Raw genomic sequence first — 18,436 nt, 5'->3', positions numbered from 1 at the left:
TTTATCAATATTTCCGAATTTGTAGGCCCTGAATCAATAAGGTTTTGAACTCTTCCCGTTCCTCCTGCTGAATGATTCAGACTTTTCCTTTCATCCCAAGTCATCTTATGTACTTGGATCATGACCATTGTGAAAAGGAGTTTCTTTCTACCTGTGCTTGTATCCTCTTTCAAAAACTGCCTTTATTTCTTCAAATTGAATTCCCGTAATAGACTCTGTCGGGCAAGGAGAAAGTGCTGAGCCTGCAATTCATGACTCAAAGTGCAGAGGCAGTTCAGGAAATGAGATAAAAGGGATGAAGAGAATAAGGATAGGAGGGAGGAGGAGCCCAGAGAAGAAGGGAAGGATGGATGGGACACCAAAGCCACTGAGATGAGCCTGTCTTCGTCTCCCAGGAGGCAGAGGCATTTATCACACAAAATAACGAAGCACCTACTATGTGTAAGGCTCTCTGCCGTTACCACAGAGGTGCAAAACCCCACCCTATCACTGACGCCGCTTTTAAGGCAGACATGACACTTATTTTAGGTAGGGGAAAGGAGAACTGGCAACATCAGGTTGCTGTTCACAATGGATAATCAATTAAGCAAATCAAGAAAATCATGAAAAGATAGGAATAAAAAATGAAAGTGGATATGGTCTGCCATTTGGAAAGAGGGAGGCTAAATTGTAGCTATGGAGATATGTAAGTACAAGACCCAAAATGAGACAGGCAGGAATAAATGAGGAAGTCAGTATGCAAATTACTAAGAGTAATGAAAGAAAGGGAAGGAATGACAGAAAATATTAACCTGTTTGGTCAAAACTTCTACGAGAGGATCAGCCTATACCAGTTTGACAACCCTGCCATTCGTTAACAATGAAGACACGACCCCACGTTGTACTTTCCTAAATGTACATGAAAAATAGTGCCTTTGGCATCACAGTCCTTGCCAAAGTATATAAAACAAGCTTCCACTGAAAGTTCACTCCTGCTGCTAAAATGATTTAAGTAGTAAAAAGAGTAGAAAATTAAACAAATCCATAGAAATTAAGTACTAAGCCTGAAGCAAAAACTAGATGTGATCTTCCAGCTCCTGGCACCTTCTCTGTGCATGATGGAGTGTGGGAGGCCTGGGCATAATGGACGCCCCACAGAGGCACAGAGCTGGGGCAGTCACAAGCCGCTGCGCTCCTCAAGTGTCTGTCTACATTTCTCCAGCTCTTTCATGCCCACAACAGATCAGACCCTGCAGAGAACACAGTTAGCTCTTACCGTAGAAGCTTCTGATTTGCTGAACAAAGCCAACAGGTGAATGCTTTCCTGGGCCCACTACAAATGCCTCAGAGGGGGAACTAGAAGCTTGAGAGCGGAGGTCCTTCTTTTCTACTATTCCATTTTGGTACAACATTTATTCTTTTCCTAACTAAAAGCAATGCATGTTCAACACTCAACTTGGAGAGGGTTTAATGTCTCCTGCCAAATGGTGCCTTCGGCATTCAGCTGAAGGCTGGAGAGCCCTGAGGGCTGCAGAGGCCACAAATGACCCAGTTTCCTGGGCCCACTCAGTCAGGCTGGGGGCCCGGTAAAGCACCTTCAACCCCTTGGCTATTTGCAGTACAGGGGGGAAAAAATGACAAATTTGTGCACTACAGTTTTTCCCCTAAAGCAATTCTTTAAACAAGGGCCACAGAATGAGAACATTTCCACCCTTTAAGAGCACCAGGGTTATGAGCCGTGGAAGATTAGAGATGGCCACGAATTCTTTGACATTCCTGCCATGGCAGGGTGGGGCTGTATCCCCCCACCCTTGAATCTGGGTGGGTTGTGAGGCTGCTTTGACCAAAAGGATATGGCATAGGCCGGGCGCGGTGGCTCACGCCTGTAATCCTAGCACTCTGGGAGGCCGAGGTGGGCGGATCGTTTGAGCTCAGGAGTTCGAGACCAGCCTGAGCAAGAGCGAGACCCCATCTCTACTAAAAATAGAAAGAAATTATATGGACAGCCAAAAATATATATAGAAAAAAAAAAATTAGCCGGGCATGGTGGCGCATGCCTGTAGTCCCAGCTACTCGGGAGGCTGAGACAGGAGGATTGCTTGAGCTCAGGAGTTTGAGGTTGCTGTGAGCTAGGCTGACGCCACAGCACTCACTCTAGCCTGGGCAACAGAGTGAGACTCTGTCTCAAAAAAAAAAAAAAAAAAAAGAATATGGCAGAAGTGAGGCTGCACCACTTTCCAGGCCTGGCCTAAAGGGACTGGCACTTGCATTTCCTGTCTTGGAACACCTGCTCTTACAATATTTGCTTCGGCCGGGTGCGGTGGCTCACGCCTGTAATCCTAGCACTCTGGGAGGCCGAGGCGGGAGGATCGCTCGAGGTCAGGAGTTTGACGCCAGCCTGAGCAAGAGTGAGACCCTATCTCTACTAAAAATACAAAGAAAGGATCTGGACAGCTAAAAATATATATAGAAAAAAATTAGCCGGACATGGAGGCGCATGCCTGTAGTCCCAGCTACTCGGGAGGCTAAGGCAGAAGGATCGCTTGAACACAGGAGTTTGAGGTTGCTGTGAGCTAGGCTGACACCACGGCACTCTAGCCAGGGTGACAGAGCAAGACTCTGTCTCAAAAAAAAAAAAAAAAAGCAATATTTGCTTCGGAGAAAGCCATGAGCTCACCAAGATGTGAGAAGCTCAGGAACATGGGGAGGCCCTGGAGGATGAGAACTGGGGGATGGAGGGAACCTCATTTTGCCCATGAGCCCTGAGAGTTGTTGTGGTGGTTTTGCAGAACGTGAGGTTTCTCAGGAACATGTACCATGCTGTAGCAGAAACAGCCACGCGTGTTCAGTATTTCTCTTCCCTAGACTGTGAGCTCCTTTAGGGTAGGGACAGCATCTTTTCTGCTCAGAACTGTATAACCAGAGCCGAGTATGAGGGCTGGTGGATAAACAGGGTCTTATTAATAGAGAAATCACAAAAGTATGACTTGCATGGAACCAGTAACATCTCCCCCAGAGGAAACAGGACTAAAATTCTAGCTTAATAACACTGCTCAGAGAAAAAAACCTGGCCTCAGGGCATACTGCTCTCTTCTTAGTAGACCCATAAGAGGCCCAAAAACCCTTCCACTGATATCCTTGGTCAGGGCAGAGAAGGCAGGAAAGTTCCAACAGACTTGGTGAGTACAGAAGATAACAAAAAAGGCCAACAAGCCAAGAGGATATAAATTTTACAGTGAAGTGAAGATGTCAGTGAGGCTTAGGCTCAAGAGATGGCTGCTGATTTGATTCCAGGCTCCACTTATGTGCTGAGTGACCTTCCACAGGTTACCCTGCTGTGCCTCAGTTTCTTCATCTGCAGAATGGGAGTAATCCTACTGCCCACCTAATAGGCTTGTTGTGTGGTATCAATAAGATAAAGAATGGAGAGTGTTTATTTTGCACAGGGTCTAGAACATCACAAGCCCTCAACAGAGGTATTTTGGCATGCTGTACACTAATAATAACAACAGTATGCAAGGACCAAACCATAACAAGCTTGGCCATCAGGGTTCCACTCCACATGGAACCAGGGAATCAGCTTGGGGTCATATCACCAAACAGGCTATAAAGAAACAGGAACCAAGACAGTCGGCTGTGCTGTCCAGCACACGCACCAGCGCTGGGGCTGTGGAGAAAGAGCTGCAGCTAGTGAGGAAATGTTCACAACCACGTGGATCCTGGCTGGGACCCCAAAGGAATACAGAGAAGAGATAAAGGCAAGAGTCTTCTCTTTGTCTTTAATAACAAATAAGAGAAACAAATTGAATATAAATGTAAAATAAAATTTTAGTTGTGAAAGGAGAGAAGAGTGGAAAAAACATTAAATCTAATTAAACTACTTTATGTTTTAAAGTCACTGAAGTGGGCTGGACGTGGTGGCTCACGCCTATGATCCCAGCACTTTAGGAGGCTGAAGCAAGCCACTTGAGGCCAGGAGTTCAAGACCAGGCTGGGAAACATAGGGAGACCCTGACTCTATAAAAAATTAAAAAATAAAAAATTAGCCGGCTACAGTGGCACATGCCTGTAGTCCCAGTTACTCGGAGGGCTGAGGCAGGAGGGTCCGTTGAGCCCAGGAGTTCAAGGGTTCAAGGGTACAGTGAGCTATGATTATACCATTGCACTCCAGCCTGGGTGAGAGATCAAGACTCTGGCTCAAAAAAAAGTAGCCTTTTAAAAAAATAAAAATAAAAAAAATAAAGTTGCTAAAGTGGTCCTGAAAATCCTCAAATAAAGAAAATGTATTTAGTAGTTCATTTGTATCGCAATATCCCTTCAGCTCCCAGAGGCTTTCCATATTAGAGCTGGAAGCCAAACATACAAAATTAACCAAAAGACAGCAAATGTGTAAAACATGCTCTACGCATTTTGTTCCACTGAAAACTGTATAATAGATATGGCCAAAATAGAGAGTGATACACTCTGATATAACTATATTCCTTCTGAAAGTCCAAAAGATTTGGAAATAAATTTTGATTAAAACTCTTGGCATTTCATGTTGATTTTTCATCAAGATGATCAGATGTATCATATACTGATTCTGAAATTCTGATCCATTATAAAATTATATTGTTTACAGTACATTGTTTCAGTCGCTTCAAATAATTACCTAGATAAAACACACATTATTTTAAAAAGCAAAAGGTATTTTCAGGAAAACAAAGCATCTAATTATACACAAAACAGTCCTCTTTAAGGACTTAGATGAAAGCAGTTTTGCTTTCACTCAAGCATTCTTTAACCATCACCAATGTTCACCCACTTGAGTGCCTTCACTTATGCTTCTATGATATTCCCTGTGTTCATCCTTTTAAGGGACTTTAGTGCATTCTAAAATACATCTGAGATTACTCAGAATGATTCTACAAACATCTACAGCAGAGAAGACAATGCTGGAAGTATCTAATCCTTGGCTCAGCAAAGAAAAATAATTACTCAAAGGACTTGACTTAATTACTCATCCTGTGAAGAAATATGTTTGCAGCAAAGCCATGTAAGAGGGTCCCAGTGGACACAGGGTGGGAAAAATTATCAGAGACATCCATGACCAGACTTGTAAATGGAGTCCCAAATTTGGATATCTCCAGAAGAGGTAAACATATTCTGCTCTATCAGAACCCAAGTAAAAAGTAGGATTTGATTTAAGGGAGGAATGTCCTGCTCACATGGAATCCATGTGTTTATAGCAAATGAACACTTTTCACAGGAGGAGAATTAAAATAAAAGGAAATGCCAAGGACGAGTAGGAACAGCATCGATCTAAGCATAAGCAAATCTGGGGAGCTGACAATCCTCCATGTGGGACTCCGCTACAGAGCTTCAAAAACATTTAATAAATTTTATTATTTAACTTAAGGTTGAAAATATGCCCAATAAAAAAGGGATCGGGGTTTGTTTCATCCAGAGAGAGAAAGTTAAATAAAGGAAACATTACAGAGCTAACAAGCAGCAACTATTAGATGTCTGCAAAAGAGCAGGACCAAAGCAAAAAATACTACACTTAGATATTGAAAGAGACATTCTACTTAGAAAGGATTCAAAATTAAGTACATTACCAAAGGAGGCTAAATACATTTTCCAGTAACTTTAAAGAAAAGGGCAAAACATGATGGCATTAAATGCAATTTACTCCCAGAAACATGAAAAGAAACTAGAAATGAGTGACTCTCTTAAAAAGTCTTTCAGATTCATAATTCTCCCACAAACCAGGACCATTATTCTGAGACACTTTCTAGGCTAACTCTTGATTAGTCAAACTAGGTTGGCACTCCCAAAAATAAGCAGATAAGCAAAGTCCTAAACCTATGTTATCCAATGTGATACCCACTAGCTACACCTGGCTAGTGGACACTTGATATATGGCTGGTCCAAATTGAGATGTGCTGCAAGTATAAACTACACACCAGATTTTGAAGACTTAGTACAAAATTACTAGTACAAAAGTAGGAAACAGGGAAATTTATAGCACTGAATATGTATATTAGAAAAGAAACTAAAGTCAATAATCTAAGTTTCCTCCTTAGGAAACTAGAAAAAGAAGAGCAAATTAAATCCAAATAAGCAGAAGAAAAGAGATAATAAAAATTAGAACAGAAATCAATGAAACTGAAAACAGGAAATTGGTACCGAAAACAAAACCAAAAGCTGGTTCTTTGAAAAGATAAATAAAATTAATAGGTCTCTGGACAAGGGAACTAAGAAAAAAAAGAAAATACAAATTACCAATATCAGAAATGAAATAGAGGACATAAAACTACAGATCTCATGAAGATTAAAAGGACAATAAGGGACTATTACAAACAACTCAATAACCACAAATTTGATAACCTAGAAGAAAAGACCAATTGGTTTTTTTTTTTAGACTAGTCAAGTGCAGTAGTGAGAAGGGGAGAAAGTAGTAGAACAAGGAGTTCAATCTGTAACTGACTGTGAACACTAGAGTGAGATCACTCACTACCTTTGCACCAGCTGAAAAGACCAATTTATTGAAAGATACATTGCTGTTCTGTGCCATGAGTAATAAAATAAAAAGAACAAGAAAAAAAAGACAGATAAAAAAGAATGAAAAGAAAGAAATACAAAAAAAAGAAACAAGAAATTGAAAGATATAGTCTGAAAAAACTCTCAGAAACAATCTAAATAGGCTTATATGTATTTTAAAAATTGAATCCATAATTAGTAACCTTCCAAAAAGAAAGCACTAGGCCCAGATGGGTTTTTTGGCAAATTATACAAACATTTAAGGAATAAATTATACCAATTCACTAAAATCTCTTTCAGAAGACAGGAGAAACAGTATTTCCTAACTCATTCTATGAGGCCAAAATCACCATAATATCAAAACCAGACAAAGAAATCACAAGAAAAGAAAACTATAAACTGATACCTCTCATAGATGTAAAAATCCTCAACAAATATTAGCAAATTGAATCCAACAATGTATAGAAAGAATTATATACCACAGAAAAGTGGGATTTATCCCAGGTACACAGGCTGATTCAACATTAGAAAATCAATCAACAAGCTGAAGAAGAAAAATCACATCATCATATCAATAAATGCGATAAAGCATTTGACAAAATCCAATACCCATTCATGATAAACACTCTCAATAACTAAAAATAGAGGGGAACTTTTTCAACTTGATAAAGAATATCTACAAAAAACTCTAATATCATACTTAACAGTGAGAAGCTAGACTAGAACTAGAAGCTTTCCCACCAAGAGCAAGAACAAGGAAAGGATATCCCCGCTCATCACTCTTTTCAACATCATACTGAAGTCCTAGCTGATGCAATAAAGCTTTCTTTTTATTTTTATTTTATTTTATTTCCTTTATTTTTAAAGGAAATAAAAGGTATACTGATTGGAAAGGAAAAAATAAAAGTCTCTATTCACAGATGACATGATAATCCAAGAAGAAAATCCAAAAGAGTCAACAAAAAAAACTTCTGAAATCAGTCAGTGATCATAGCAAGGTTGCAAGACACAACTTTAATATACCTTAATATACAAATGTTAGTTACTTTCCTACATAACAGCAATGGATCCTCCAAAATGAAATACTTAGGTATAAATCTAACAAAATATGTACAGAATGAATATGAGAAAAACTACAAAACTGATTAAAGAAATAAAAGAACTAAAAAAATGGAGAGAAATTCCATGTTCATAGAAAGAGAGATTCAATATAGTCAAAATATCACTTCTTCCGAACTTGATCTATAGATTCAGTGCAATCCCAGTCAAAATCCTGTGAGTTATTTTGTGGGTATCAACAAACTGATTCTAAAATTTGTATGGAGAAGCAAAAGACCAGAATAGTCAACACAATGCTGAAAGAAAAGAACAAAGTTAGAGGACTGACACTACACAACTTCAATATTTACCATAAAGCTACAGTACTTAAGACGGTGTGGTATTAGTGAAAAAAAAGACAAATAGATCAATGGAACAGAACAGGGAATCCAGAAATAGACCCCCAACCATCAACTGACCTTTGACAAAGGAGTAAAGACAATACAGTGAAGAAAAGAGTCTTCAACAAACAATGTTGAAACAACTGGACACCCACATACAAAAAAGTGAATCTAGACACAGACCTTATACCTTTCATAAAAATTACTTGAAATGGATCACAGACCTAAATGTAAAATGCAAACCTCTGAAACTCCTAGAAGATAACAGGAGAAAACCTAGATGATGTTGGGTATAGTGATGGCTTTTTAGACACAATACCAAACGCACAATACATGAAAGAAAGAATTGAAAAGCTAGACTTCATTAAAATTAAAATTTTCTGCTCTGGCTGGGCATGGTGGCATGCCTGTCATCCTAGCTACTTGGGAGGCTGAGGTGGGAGGATGGCATGAGCCCAGGAGTTCGAGGCTAGCCTGCACAACAGAGCAAGATCTTGTCTCTAAAAAAAAACAGTATTTTTTTTCTTAATTTCTGCTCTGTGAAAGACACTGTCAAGAGAATGAACAGAGAACCACAGACTAAGAGAAAATATCTGCAAAGGATATATCTGATAAAGGATAAATATTTGCAAAAGACATATCTGATAAAAGACTAGTATCTAAAATATAAAAAGAACTCTTAAAACTCAGTAAGAAAATAAAAACTCCAATCTCACAAATGGGCCAAAGGCCTTAACAGATACCGCCTCAAAGAAGATATACATATAGCAAATACATATATGAAAAGATGCTCATAATATGTCAACAGGAAAATGCAAATTAAAACAAGATACCACTACATACCTATTAGACTAGCCAAAATCCAAACAATGACAACACCAAATGCTTGCAAGAATGTGGAGCAACAGGAACTCTCATTCATTGCCATGGAAATACCAAATGATCCAGCCACTTTGGAAGACAGTTTGGTAGTTTCTTACAAAACTAAACACACTCTTAACATTCGATCTAGTGATCACACTCCTTAGCATTTACACAAGAGTTGAAAACTATGTACACACAAAACCTGCAATAAATACAGGTGTTTATAGCAGCTTTATTCATAATTGCCTAAACTTGGACACAATAAAGATATGCTGTAGGTAAACAGATAAACTGTAATACGTCAGACAATAGAATATTATTCAGCACTAATAAGAAATGAGCTACCAAGCCATGAAAAGACATGGAGGAACTTTAAATGCACATTATTAAGTGAAAGAAGATAATCTGAAAAAGCTTCTCACTCTACAATTTGAACCACATGACATTCTAGAAAAAGCAAAGTTATGGAGACAGTGAAAAGATCAATAGTTGCCAGGAGTTAGGAGGGAAAGAAGGACAAATAGGTGGAACACAGGATTTTTAGGGCAGTAAAAATATTCTGCATGATAATGTAATGGTGGATACATGTCATTATAAATTTGTCCAAACCCATAGAATACAAAACACCAAGAGTGAACCCTAATGTAAACTATGGACTATGGGTGATAATGATGTGTCAGTGTAGGTTCATCAATCATAAAAAAATGTACCACTCTGGTGGCAGCAGGTGTTGATAATGCTGCACAGGTGTGGGAGCAGGGTTATATGGGATATCTCTGTACCTTCCTCTCAATTTCACTGTGAACCTAAAACTGCTCTAAACAAATAAAGCCTTAAAAAATATATAAACTATCTCATAACTGTTTATATTGATTGCATGGTAAAATTTTAATATTTTAGATATAGTAAGATCAATAAAATATATTTTTAATTAATTCCACATTTCTTTTTACCTTTTTTTTATTATGGCTACTGGAAATTAAAATGACATATTTGGCTCATATTTGGGGCTTGCACTATATTCCTTCTACTGGATAGGGCTGACCTAAGCAACCAAAGATATGAGACACACCTCTGGGTTCCTAAACATTTTCAAAATGTGAACAGAAGAATGGAGAAGGGTAAACGGTATCGGGAGCATTCCGAGGACATGTGTTAAGTACAACAGCAGCAGCAGCAGCCATTATGTTGTTTTAAGTAAGGAATAAGCATAAACAATGACTTTCCAGGAAAGCTGATGCTGCAATTGCAGATTCTCTCCTCCCTCTGCCTGGACATGTCCTGGAGAATCCTTTCCCGGGCGTGAACTCACTCTCCTGCCTACCTTTGATGAGCTCTGGCCTGTATGTCTTGCGCAGCTGCTCCAGGAAGCTGTTGTAGAAGCCCTCTGCCTGCTCCGTGGGCATCGCCAGGTGGAAGTCGGGCTTGTGCCCCTTGAGCACACACTGGAGGGTAAACTGGCTGACACACAGCACCTCGTACTGTTTGTCCATCACACTCTTCGACCAGTGCTTCCCACTCTCATCCTCAAACACACGCAGGTTTAAAATCTTTCGGACCCTAAGGGAAAAAGAGCAGTGAGCAGTCCGTGAAGGATCACAAGCTCCCTGACACACTCCACACGCCCAAAATGTCACCAGCATCTTGCCAACTAAACACATAATGATGACTCCATCACTTCCAGGAGGCATGACCTCCGGCAAGTTTCTTATCCACTCTATGCTTCAGTTTCCTCAGCTGTGATACACAATAACAACAGTCCTACTTCATAGGGCTGTTTTGGGATTTCCTTCATTTTTGTCAGCCCCTCCAATTCACAGCAGCTACTGGTGGCAACTGGGGCTAACATCATGACCACCCATTCTCTGTTCCCTCAGGTTGGGGGATATGTCAAAACATGGGTCCAATTTTAATTTTTTATAGAATTCAATCTTTACATTGGGACAAATGATACCCCTTTTTTACACCCCTTCTTGGAGCTACTCAAAATGAATAATTCAGCGAATACTCTGAGAGAAAACTCATGGTTTGTGCAAATATGCAAAAGATCTAGGGAAAGACACCTTGACAACTATATTACATGCTTTTTTAAGCCCCCGAGTGGCACTCCCTACACATACGATGACAAAGCATAGCCACCATGGCAAGGAAGTGCACCAGGTAATGTCTGCAACGTCAGATTTGAGAAGCATGGCAAAGAACCGCCAGCGGGAAAGCTGAAATTCCACATTTGAGAGTCACTCTTTTGGATGATGTTGAAGACAAAGACAGTTCCAAAGATTCTAAAAATATTAATTCACTGATTCTTTATATGGGTACCCTCAGTGGTGGATACTATGCATCACCCCTCTCCATAGCTAAGGTTTTTTTTTTTTTTTTTTTTTTGAGACAGAGTCTCACCCTGTTGCCCAGGCTAGAGTGAGTGCCATGGCGTTAGCCTAGCTCACAGCAACCTCAAACTCCTGAGCTCAAGCGATCCTCCTGTCTCAGCCTCCCGAGTAGCTGGGACTACAGGCATGCACCACCATGCCCGGCTAATTTTTTTTCTATATATATTTTTAGCTGTCCATATAATTTCTTTCTATTTTTAGTAGAGATGGGGTCTCGCTCTTGCTCAGGCTGGCATAGCTAAGGTTTGACTTACATTGAATCATCACATCTCTTAAGCACCAAGCTATGTCAGAGCCATAAAGAGATTCAGACCCAGAGCCACAGTTTTTAACCACTATCCCATTCTACTCCTCTTTGATATCCAGGGGACAGCTAAGAAAATACCACCATCCCTGAAGTGGTATTAAACTATCCTTATCAATCATCAACACCTTAGCAGGAATTAGGTTCCAAATCTGATTTCAATCTAATACAAAATGGACAATTGGGCAGGGTTATACCCAGGTTCTGGGCACCAAGTGGCAAAATAAAGGGATCGCAGCATCTGAAATAAATGTGTCAAGTGGTGCTGGTGCAGAGGGGGAACATGGGAGGGGGCTGACTGCACTAAAAGAGCCAGTCAGGCAGCAGCAATGCCAAACTCTGCTACCTTAGTAAAAAGAACATCAGCTTCAAGGTCAGGTAGCCCAGACGCTAATTTAGTTTGAGGCTTTTTGCTAAGTGTGTGTGCATGACCTGGGGCAAGGAACTTAACCTCTCTGAGTTCCAGATCCTTAAGTGTACAATGAACAACTAGGCATTTTAAAAATACATAAATAGTGCCCAGATCATATTGCCCAAATTAAAATAGCAAAGTCATACATAAGAAAAGAAGCTCAGTTTTTGCATTAAGAGAACAAGAGGCATAGTCAGAGGCTATTGCAGCAAATAGGGAAGGAGGCTAGATGGTGCACCTGTTCCACGGCCGACTTCAGGGGGAGGTCTGACATATTACTCTTTCTTGGTCCCTTCCTCTGAAACACAGAGATAACCACACTACATCCAATGGGACAATGGATAAAATGACAGGGGCTTACTTCACAGGCACAAAATACTACAAAGGCTCCCAGCATAAGCACTACATACCCCATTCAAATAGCAATGACTTAGAAACACGCATCTTACATGTGCTCCAGTTCCTTCTGAGTATCTTCCAGAGAAATACCCAGCAACACACAGATGCCCCGTCCAATGGCACTTATCTGCTCTTCTCCAACTAGAAAGAAACCAAAAGGGAGAAAAGACTCAGAACCAAAAAGGTGCCAGAAGTGCTTTTAAGTAGCCACAGCAATGTCTTAATCATCACACACACTTTTTATAATTTCTCTGATTAAAGTCAGTAGGTATTCAAAATAAAAAGAGTTACATAAATGCAGTGAGACAATAATAATTCTCATGCATTCTAATTTTATATCTGGAATGAACAAGAGCTGTAAAGTGAACAACCATTAAGCAGGATTTTAGGGCCACATTTTCATCTGTTAACCTTGGGTAAAGACACCCAAAACTTTCCATGGTCAAGTTTGCCCATCTGTGAAAACAGAGCAGTGTTTGCCTCCCCCACAGAATCCAGTTCAGCTATATTAATTCTCAGAAAGGAGATTCCCACTTTTCTTAGAAATTAGCAAATCTGGTAACATAGCACACAGAAAGCACAAAATGGAAACTGTTCATGTCGTGTAAACAAATGTTTTCCCTACTTACTGCAGAGAAATTAAATACATTATAACATAAAAACCACGATTTATGTGTAAAGCTTCAACTCAGCAAACTGCTATTAATATTATTTCCCAGTTTAGTACTGAAGTTACATCCGAAGACCATGATCTCCAAATATTCTTGAATCATTCACCTCATCCATAAAAAAAAAAAACCTCTGAGCACACACTCTGAGCACATTTGGTATATGTATTTATATAAATGTATTTGTGACAAACGTATGCCCTACTGCTATTTGACAACATCAGAAATGTTCACAAGATTCATCACCATGATGGCGAATCTAAATCCACATGTCAAATGGTAATCTTGATAATTTTCTCTTTTTTTGCCAACTTTTTGCCAATCTTATTATGTTGTTTTATTATTTCATCATGTACTGACCTAATGTTCCAATCAGGAATAGAAGGGTCAACTCAGCCATTTTCTTTTTCTTTCCCATTTATTTTTTATCTGTATATATTCATGAGGTACAAGGGCAATTTTGCTACACTGATACATTGTGTTGGGGTGAAGTCGGGGCCTTCATTGCATCCATCACCAGAGCAACTGCACATTCTACGAACCAAGTGACCTTCCTTCGTCTACCCACTACGACCCCCCCGACACCTCAGAGTCTCCACTGTCCATCGTTCCACACTCTGCTTTCATGTCACACATGACTTAGCTCCCACCTATAAGTGAGAACGTGCGGTTTTTGTCTTTCTGAGTTGTTTCACTTAAGATAAAGTTGGCCATTTTCTTGTTATTTGCTTCTGCTGGATAATATCTATAAATATACCTAAAAAGGCAACACAGATTATGTCATGTTACAATATACTGTTAAGGAAAGGTGAGAAACTTTCTTCTTTCTTTAGGTGTCTGACAAGGGACCACCTGACAGACCCCAGGGAAGCATCCACATCAATCCATTCCTGAAATATCAGTAAAGCTTAATTTCTCTTATTTTTATGCTAAAAAATGTTTAATATGTTCTTCTATGCTTGTTTACTTATAATGGTCTATGTGTGTGACGTATTGCCCTTTGAACCACTGACTCAAAAGATGAAATAATCTATCCTGACAAAAGCAGTAAACAATTGGGGTTGGTTTGCTTGTTGGCATTGCTTTAGAAAGCCTTTGGCTTTATTTTTAAATGAATCGATATTATTTTCTTACAATGTCCACATACTTTCTAAATTTTTCCCAAAGTATGTTTTTAAAAATAAAGGTTATGAAGCTATATCCACCATTAAAAGAATGCATATACATTATAGAAAATTTGGAAAATATAAAAAACTGGAAGAAGGGCCAGGCTCAGTGACTCATGCCTGTAATTCCAGCACTTTTGGAGGCAGAGGCAGGAGGATCACTTGAGTCCAGGAGTTCAAGATCAACCTGGGTAACACAGCAAGACCTCGTCTCTACAAAAAAATTTTTAAAAATCAGCCTGGTGTGATGGCATGTACTTGTAGTCCTAGCTACTTGGGAGACTGAGGCAGGAGGATCACTTGAGCCCAGGAGTTTGAGGTTGCTGTGAGCGAGGCTGATGCCACAGCACTCTAGCCCAGGCAACAGAGGGAGACTCTGTCTCCAAAAAAGAAAAAATTAGCTGGGCTCAGTGGCATATGCCTGTAGGCCCTGCTACTCAGGAGGTTGAAGCAGGTGGATTGCTTGAGCCCAGGAGTTTGAGGTTACAGTGAGCTATGATGATGCCACTGTACTCTAGCCAGGACAACAACAACAAAAAAACTGTCTCAAAAAAAAAAAAATTGAATCTCATCTATTCTCTTAACATTGCATAAGAATTTTTCCATGTCATAAACGTTCCCTAAACACTTTTAAATAGTTGTATCCTGTATCAGTGGATTAACCATCCATTTTGCTGGATATATGGTTTGTTTCAAATATTTCACTTCCATTAATAAAGGTATGGTGAAAATCTTTGTTCACTAAGGCTTTTTATACAATTAGGATTATCTTCTTAGAGTAGATTCTCAAAAGGAGAATCACTATCAAGAGTTTAGGCCGGGCGCAGTGGCTCACGCCTGTAATCCTAGCACTCTGGGAGGCTGAGGCGGGTGGATCGCTCAAGGTCAGGAGTTCGAGACCAGCCTCAGCAAGAGTGAGACCCCGTCTCTACTAAAAATAGAAAGAAATTATCTGGCCAACTAAAATATATATATGCCAAAAAAATTAGCCGGGCATGGTGGCACATGCCTGTAGTCCCAGCCTCTCGTGAGGCTGAGGCAGTAGGATCGCTTGAGCCCAGGAGTTTGAGGTTGCTGTGAGCTAGGCTGACGCCATGGCACTCACTCTAGCCCGGGCAACAAAGCGAGACTCTGTCTCAAAAAAAAAAGAGTTTATACATTTTTATAATTAATTATCTTAATAAGAAACAACTTTTGCCCCCAAATCTATATATGACACAGAGATTGCAGGTTCAAAAGGATTTTTTATTATAAACAAATGGACTTCCAGGGGATAAACTTTAGAATCACCACTTTAGACAAAAGATCACAGGACTGGAAAAGACGTGAGAGGTCTGGTCAATTTCTCCATGTATGAGTGGCATCAGCCCTGAGACCTCATCTTTAAGAATTCACAACCTCAGCTGGGCGTGGTGGCTCACGCCTGTAATCCTAACACTCTGGGAGGCCGAGGCAGGAGGATTGCTTGAGCTCAGGAGTTCGAGACCAACCTGAGCAAGAGTGAGACCCCTCCCCCCCCCCCCCCCCCCCCCCCCCGTCTCTACTAAAAATAGAAAAAAATTAGCCAAACAACTAAAAATAGAAAAACTTAGGCCGGGCGCGGTGGCTCATGCCTATAATCCTAGCACTCTGGGAGTCCAAGGTGGGTGGATCGCTCGAGGTCAGGAGTTCGAGACCAGCCTGAGCAAGAGCGAGACCCCGTCTCTACTAAAAATAAAAAGAAATTATCTGGCCAACTAAAATATATATAGAAAAAATTAGCCGGGCATTGTGGCACATGCCTGTAGTCCCAGCTACTCGGGAGGCTGAGGCAGTAGGATCGCTTAAGCCTAGGAGTTTGAGGTTGCTGTGAGCTAGGCTGATGCCACAGTACTCACTCTAGCCCGGGCAACAAAGCAAGACTCTGCCTCAAAAAAAAAAAAAAAGAAAATAAAAAAGAAAAACTTAGCCGGGCATGGTGGCACGTAACTGTAGTCCCAGCTACCTGGGAGGCTGAGGCAGGAGGATTGCTTGAGCTCAGGAGTTTGAGGTTGCTGTGAGTGAGGCTGATGCCAGGGCACTCTAGCCCAGACAAGAGAGTGAGACTCTGTCTCAAAAAACAAACAAAAAAAGAATTCACAATCTCTGATATGAACCTGTTCAAAACCAAAATTTTAGATCAGATTTAAGCTGCTGACCCTGAGTGATGGGACATGAGGGTTATTGTACTTATCTGTCTGTGTAATCAAATGAATATGTTTGAAATGTTCCATAATAAACTTTTTAAAATTATATTATCACGATAACCATGCTAAGACATCAAAAATTGTCTGACCAATCTCATAAAGTGAATCTGCCACTTAATAAGATGTGACTCCTGATACTCTACTCTCTCCTGACCATAAAATAGGAAGTTACATTTTAGAACTCCTAAAATAAAATACCATTCAAAAACAGCCACATCTCAGTGAAGCCAGGCACATTTTAAAGGGATCAGAAAATCTCTTTCCATTATGATTCAATTAGAAGGCCTGGATAACTAGAATTCCCAAGTTATTAACACTTTCCCACAATTCCCATTCTTATCTTTTTTAATATGCAGGTTTTAACTAAAAGTATACAATTTAAATATTGGACTAAAATAACTGAAACTCCATTCAGCAAATCTCACAGAACACATATTTTCAATATTCCAGATCAGCAGGATGGAGAGTTCAGGAAAAAGATCAAAATTTAAATCTGTTGGTGATGACCACATAGCACAGACTGCAAGATTTTGCTCAAAAAGCAAAAAAAATCTATGCTTTCATCTATGCATTTTCCCAGTTTTGTTGAACTTAACTATTTATTGAAATACTATAAAACCTTAAAAATTCCTTAAATCTCAGTGCTCCTCTATCCCCTATGATTCCAGGACCATTTCCAAAACCAAAGTTACCAGAACAGCTTAGAAATCATTAGGCAGGGTTGAAAAGTAGAACGTCAAATCTAAATGGTTTTGGTGGGTTTGGTTGTTTCTTTAGGGGTTTTTGTTGTTTTGTTTTGTTTTTAAACATATACTTTTGTGGACACAAGAACAAATATTTGGTGTAGAATGGAATGAAGGACAGGATATCTGGAATTATTTAAACTGAAACAATACAATTCTGCCAATAAAAACAGAAAGGACTAAAGACAATATAAAACTTGTCATTTAAATATTTTGTAATTCATACCATGTTTTTTTAAAAATGACTACATTATCTATTAATACATTAATCATCTGAACCTCTGATGTTCAACCTAGACTGGAGTGTTCAAGTGACAACTAATGGTTGGATGGCTTGGTCCACAAGAAGTTAGTGAAAAAGAGAAATATTTCATCTTGAATTTTTTATATTTGCCCCCATCATTGCACGGTTCAGTGAGTGCGGAAGAGGGAGGTCCTGGGCGGGGAATGGTAGCTTGCCTGGGCGCCGGTCACGTGCAGTACACACTGTCAGAGCGCAGCCAAATGAGCGACTCTTCACACCTGTGCATTTTATTGGGCGTCAAGCTCCAAAACAATTGGGATACGTAAAAATGGACAAAAATGAAATATTTAAAATCGAGCAGTGAAAAGAGACAAGTGCCTGCTCCGGAAACGCTCCCTACATGTTGTTTGTGCAACATTCCACAGAAGAATGGGCCACGGGGATGCTCAGAGGGTCTGCCACCATGTACGCAGGACAAAAGACGGTGATAATAGGACGCGCTTATCCTGAACCCCAAGCGGAGATCCTGCAGCCAGGGACGCGCCGGGGCGGCCAGGCACGTGCAGACGCTCTCCGGCCGCGGCGCCGCCCCGGGGATCCGGGGCTGCGGGGACCGCGCTCGCGCGGGGACCGAGATCGCAGGAGACCGAGATCGTGGAGGGGCCGCAGCGATCCAGAGGATGGTGCAGGGGGACCCCTCCCCCCCACGCAGGACGGCCGGTCGCGGGGGTCAGAGACGGCTTCTCCCGGGCCCGGCCCCGCCCGACTGACCTGTGACGCTGGCCCGGGTGACGCGCTGTACCACGGCCTTCATGGCGGCGGCTGGGGCAAGTGGGGCGGTGCCGCGCTCTGTCCGTCCTAGAGACTGCGCGGGCGGCTCCGCGGCCGGCGCCCTCTGGAGGTGACACCCGGAAGCGCGCCCAGCTGCCGGGTCCGACCGGGTCGGTTGCAGCCCATCCACGTCGGCCACGCCCACTCTTGGCCAGGCTATAAGCCCGCCCACCCTTAGATTGGATCTGCCTGTCTGCCACGCCCACCTGCTGCCTAACCATAACCCGCCCGTCATTGATGGGCCCCGCCC

The 18,436-nt window shown here is 40.9% G+C and overlaps 1 protein-coding gene across 2 annotated transcripts in view; it reads right to left on the bottom strand.

Annotated features, from left to right (window-relative positions):
* The window catches only part of DTD1 (D-aminoacyl-tRNA deacylase 1), a 156,004-nt gene extending 137,815 nt beyond the window's left edge, over positions 1-18,189 (bottom strand). For both annotated transcript variants that reach the window (XM_069495959.1, XM_069495960.1), the window contains exons 1-3: positions 18,127-18,189; positions 12,360-12,450; positions 10,129-10,364 (exon numbers count right to left, since the gene is read on the bottom strand). In XM_069495959.1, the coding sequence (XP_069352060.1) occupies positions 10,129-10,364; positions 12,360-12,450; positions 18,127-18,169 (370 nt within the window). In that variant the 5' untranslated portion in view covers positions 18,170-18,189. The remainder of the gene's footprint in view (positions 1-10,128; positions 10,365-12,359; positions 12,451-18,126) is intronic.
* Positions 18,190-18,436: the final 247 nt, after the last annotated feature.

The sequence above is a fragment of the Eulemur rufifrons genome, chromosome 20 (genome assembly GCF_041146395.1).
Source record: "Eulemur rufifrons isolate Redbay chromosome 20, OSU_ERuf_1, whole genome shotgun sequence".
Classification (NCBI taxonomy): domain Eukaryota; kingdom Metazoa; phylum Chordata; class Mammalia; order Primates; family Lemuridae; genus Eulemur; species Eulemur rufifrons.
Note: the sequence above shows the minus strand (reverse complement) of the source record. Positions and strands in the feature narration are given on the sequence as shown.